Source organism: Alosa sapidissima, chromosome 5, assembly GCF_018492685.1.
Source record: "Alosa sapidissima isolate fAloSap1 chromosome 5, fAloSap1.pri, whole genome shotgun sequence".
NCBI classification, from domain to species: domain Eukaryota; kingdom Metazoa; phylum Chordata; class Actinopteri; order Clupeiformes; family Clupeidae; genus Alosa; species Alosa sapidissima.
The window spans coordinates 29,010,028-29,014,848 of NC_055961.1; the positions used below are offsets into that span (position 1 = coordinate 29,010,028).

Here is a 4,821-nt window from a genome sequence, read left to right on the forward strand (position 1 = left end):
AGACACTGGCTGCTGTACATATACAAAGCCATCATGAGTAAACTCCCACCCTACATCTCTTCACTACTACTCTGGCAGTCACATGTCCACCATACCCGCTGTTCTAACCATCTCCAGCTCAGAGTTCCCAATGTTCACTCTGAACTTGGTAAGACAGCCTTTAGCTTTGATGCCCCTAGAACCTGGAACTCAGCCCAACAGTCCCTTGGTCTGAGCTCGCTCATCTCTTATGGCCAGTTTAAAGCTTTAATTTCAAATCTCCCAGCCCAGTCTGTAATTGTTTTACTTCACCTCTTAATTACACTTTTACCTCATTGCCATTTATTGGACACATTGTTATATTTTATTTGTATTTGTATTTTAATTATCTATTTACTAATTATTTTATTGTGTGTTTTATTGATATTTTATGAATTCACCTACAATGATTTGTTAGTGGCCTAAACTGGCCTTATATTTTCATTACTATGTATCTCGGCTACATTGGAAAAGAGGACTGCCCTCAACTGTATTTCCGAGCATGAAATAAAGGTTGAATGAATGAACTATAAAAGTCTCACAATATTTACTCCAAAAAACGCTTGCGTTGAAATTACTTAAAACAATTAAGGTAACAATTTGCATGGATCTTTTTAAGTTATTTTAAAGGACTATTTATATTTATTTAATAAAATTGATACTTCTTTTTTTACTTGTTGCTGCGATTCTTCTGTGTCCTGGGCATTTATCTGAATTAAAAAGGTTTTTTTTTTAAAAAAAGGTTTCGGCTGACATTAGAGCTAGCAATGCTAAAATGTTAAGTGCTGAATACAGCTGCCAGGTGAAACAAAACGTAACAGAAGTTTGAAGACACCAGACAGCTAAAAGTTACCTATGCTATTTATTATTTCTTTTAACTCAGACTCATTGGCCTTGGCTTATTTTCTGTGAAGAACATAAAAAATAATTTATTTTCAATGACTGCACACAGTACACCCCCCTACACATAACTATGAGGTGTTAGGGTCTACAGGACCCGAGGGTAATTGTAGGTGCTATGTACCTTAACTGTGTCCTACTCCTAACTGGGCCCGCTGTGTGTGTGTGTGTCTTTGTGTGTGTCTGGGCATCTGTATGTGCGTGTCTGAGTGTAAGTGTCTGTGTGCGGGAATGTTTTTTTCTGCACCTGCTATTCCCACAAAGTTACAAAATTGTTACATTTCAAGTACTTTCACCTGATTAAGTTCTAAGAAATAAGCACCAATAATGATCAAAAATCTTGTTTCTGTTTTTTTTCTTCTTTGTTCCTCGTTTTCTCACAAAAAAACCCGAAAATGATCATACACGTGATCTCACAGGGGTAAATGACAAATATGAACCATAAATGGTGTCTATTACATTGGTAATTGAGCTAAAGTAAACACCTGTTAAGTAATTTTCATCAATTGTTATGGCTGTATTGATTTAAAAACCTAATAATGTGGTGGGTCCAACAGACCAACATTGGCTGAGTAACAAAAATATGAACACCTTACAAGAGTTAAACAATTGTGTCAATTCAGCTATTTCACATCAGAATTTACATTGAAGTAAGAGGAACCTGGATGAAGTATTGCAAGGGTGATGATATGCTTGGTTGAGACTTTAAACCATGGGTAAAATAAAGCATATATTATTGGGTTCATGCAGGAGTTGAGATACATAATCCATGGAAGACAGTTAAATAGATCAGATAATGAGTCAGTGCCGTATGCAAAAATGCTTAAATTATATGGCATATAGCAGAGCAAATAAACTGTAACGAGTATCCCTATTGTTTTTGCAGCTTTACGGCTGGATTTCTTACTTGTTATTGTGTCCTTGTTACCAGCCCTTTCTCTTTCTGTAACAGAGTTAATCACCTTTGTATGATACTTAGCTGTATAGAATATTTTCATGTTTAAAATTATAACCGTGGAACATGGCACAATGAATGACACAAAAACATCACCAACAATCCATGAGAAACTGACTGTGAACAGACACTCTCCGTGACATGTCCTGTGAGGCTCCATTTCAGTAAGGTGGTCATAAAGAAAGAAGAAAATATAAAGTAGACAAAAACACCAGCTAAGAACAACAATTATAACTACTTTGTTGTGTGTGACCTTCCATGAGTACCTTAAAGGATCACTGATGGCAATGAAACGATCAATGGAAACTAATACAAGGCTCCACAGAGATCCTGCAACAGCCACTGAATAAATGAACGGAAATATGTTACACAGCGTGTCCCCAAAATACCAGCATGTTTCAATTAATCGTGACCCTTCCACAGGCATGACAGTCAGTCCGATCAATAAATCTGCCACAGCAAGAGAGAGGATCAGCAGGTTGGTTGGAGTGTGAAGCTGCTTGAAGTGAGAAATCGAGATGATCACCAGCAAATTTAGAAGAACAGTGGACACAGATATTGAAGACAAAAATATGTACATGATGATGTAAAGTGCCTGTGACCTGACAAACTTTGTACATGAAGAGTTCAGGGCTGGATAGCAGCGATTAGCTCTCCAGGGGTCTTCCATTACCGTGACTGGTTGTCCTGACGATAATATTGTCCCAGCTTGGCAGCACACCCAACTTTTCTACTGATTACTTCAGATACTGACCTTGTATTTATATGTTTGTGAAACAATGGCAGCTGTGAAAAACAACTTTTCAGATCCTCATGTGGATTGCTATCTATTAATAACAAAGTCTGGCCCACCCATAATGATCAAACATATAATGGGATGTCATTGAAGTTCCTGTGGGTGCAATGGCCAAATACTTTAGTCCATATAGTGCATATAATACTAATATGTAAGGTTTTTTATTGCATGTGAGCATTTACTTTCATACCAACTTCCTAGTTTGGCATTATTGAGATATGTTGAGCATACCAAGAATCTCCCAAACACCCAATTATCCATTTTTCTATCCAACATTACATTACACAAATACAAAATCAGGATACAACTCTAAATTAAATCTTAAATATGCATTTATTTGACTTGCAAAAAAAAGATTATTAGAAAATTGAATATAATTTTACAATTTCAATAGAAAATTGGAGCGGACCTCTTGACTGCTTCTTCTCTTTTCGAGATACAGAATATAGGAGTTCGTAGTATATAGGAGATCATACCAACTTCCTGAATTTGGTGTCAATGACACCAAAACACCGGGGCACATGAAACTTAATGGGTATGTAGCCCCACTAGACTTTTTTCAGGAAATAAGCGTTTGGCAAACATGCGCACACAGAATCACACACTCCTGCCCAATATTTAAATCAATCCGACTGCAACTCGAAACACGAATATTACCGTATTTTCTGGACTATAAGTCAGATTTTATTTCATAGTTTGGCTGGTCCTGCAGGTGTGACATATATCAAAATATATATAATTTAACATGTTTTTTAAATGTTAGTGTAACCCACATAAATTGCACTAGGTTATTGAATGTAGTTGTAGCGTTTGCCCCCTGTCCATTAGGGGGCGCTGTGCTGCATGTGAACGAGTGCATTGCACATAGAGGAAGAGTCCACAACTGCGTTTTTTCCTGAAGCTCAGAGATATTGCGAGTGAAAGAAAGATTAAGATTTATCAACGTTTCGACACTTCACCGTTTATTTTTGAACTAATCCTTTGTTTAACTTTTTCAAGAAGACGTTTCCGGTTGAATTATTACTCCTGAAGATCGTTTGTGTCTTAAATCATTGAATCTCTGGTGAGTGTGTGTTTCCGTTAAGCAAGCCAGTGTGTTAGGCTTTGGTTAGCTTCCTTTTACTTTTGAGGTAAAACGAACTATTTTGATGTATATAGAGGTAAAAAAAACAAAAACCAGTCGGAGATATATTGAAAATGAATGTTATCGTTTTAAACCCGCCGTGTTAGTTTAGAACGGCGCTTTCTTTTCTGATCACGTGCACCCTGCGTGGGCATGCATGCATGACGTGACATGATAGAGGAGCGCGTGCAGACAATGTTTAAGCTATGAGGTTACTCTATAGGGCTAATGTTTTCAGGCTTCAAACCATTGTAATGACGTTTTGAATATAATATGATGTGGTATACACATAGTAAGTTGCTAATGGCTTACTGTTGATATTGTATTTGGTTAACTGAATGTACATGTTGTATGTTAACTAGAGTTGCAAATGACACACTGTCATTCTACTGAACTGGTACTGTATTGCACAGTTGTTCAGTACATGATTTACATTAGACAGAGAAATGATATTTGAGTTTGAGTGTTAATACTTATGGTATGAAGTGAAACGATCCTGCATGGCACTAATGAGGTATTTTACACTGCCGTGTGCAGATTTTTTATTTTTTTGTTATTGTGCATCTTCTGCCACGATTGAGAGAGAGAGATACAGCGAGCCATCCTAAGGACTGTGACCAGTGTGTGTGCGCCTACCTGTGATGCCTGTGGCCTGGACACAACCTGTTCTGGATTACAGATAAGATACACATCACTAATTTCCTACCTGGGTAGTGATTAGTAAGGCCTTGTTTCATCTTTTTTTTCCCTTTACAAAAGTACGTACGAAGATCTTTTTGCATTTTTCTACTTTTTCCCTTTTTTTGAGGATTTAAAGGAGGTTTAAAGGAAACATTGAACTCTGGGATTGGAACATTGAACTTTGGGATTGAAACATTGAACTTTGGGGTTAAACTTTATTATATTGAACATTTTGTTACTGACTGACTTTACGCGACTGACTTTAAAGGAGAATTCCGGTGTGATATTGACCTAAAGTGTATTGAAACATGATACCGAGTGTGAACGTATGTCTCATAGCCCATCTCG

General features: G+C 37.1%; 1 protein-coding gene across 1 annotated transcript; it reads right to left on the minus strand.

The window, feature by feature from the left end:
• Positions 1–1,541: 1,541 nt before the first annotated feature.
• On the minus strand, positions 1,542–2,590 carry LOC121709764 (trace amine-associated receptor 13c-like). The gene has a single exon (XM_042093368.1). It carries the CDS (start codon positions 2,541–2,543, stop codon positions 1,542–1,544), a length of 1,002 nt encoding a protein of 333 aa, XP_041949302.1. The 5' UTR covers positions 2,544–2,590.
• Positions 2,591–4,821: the final 2,231 nt, after the last annotated feature.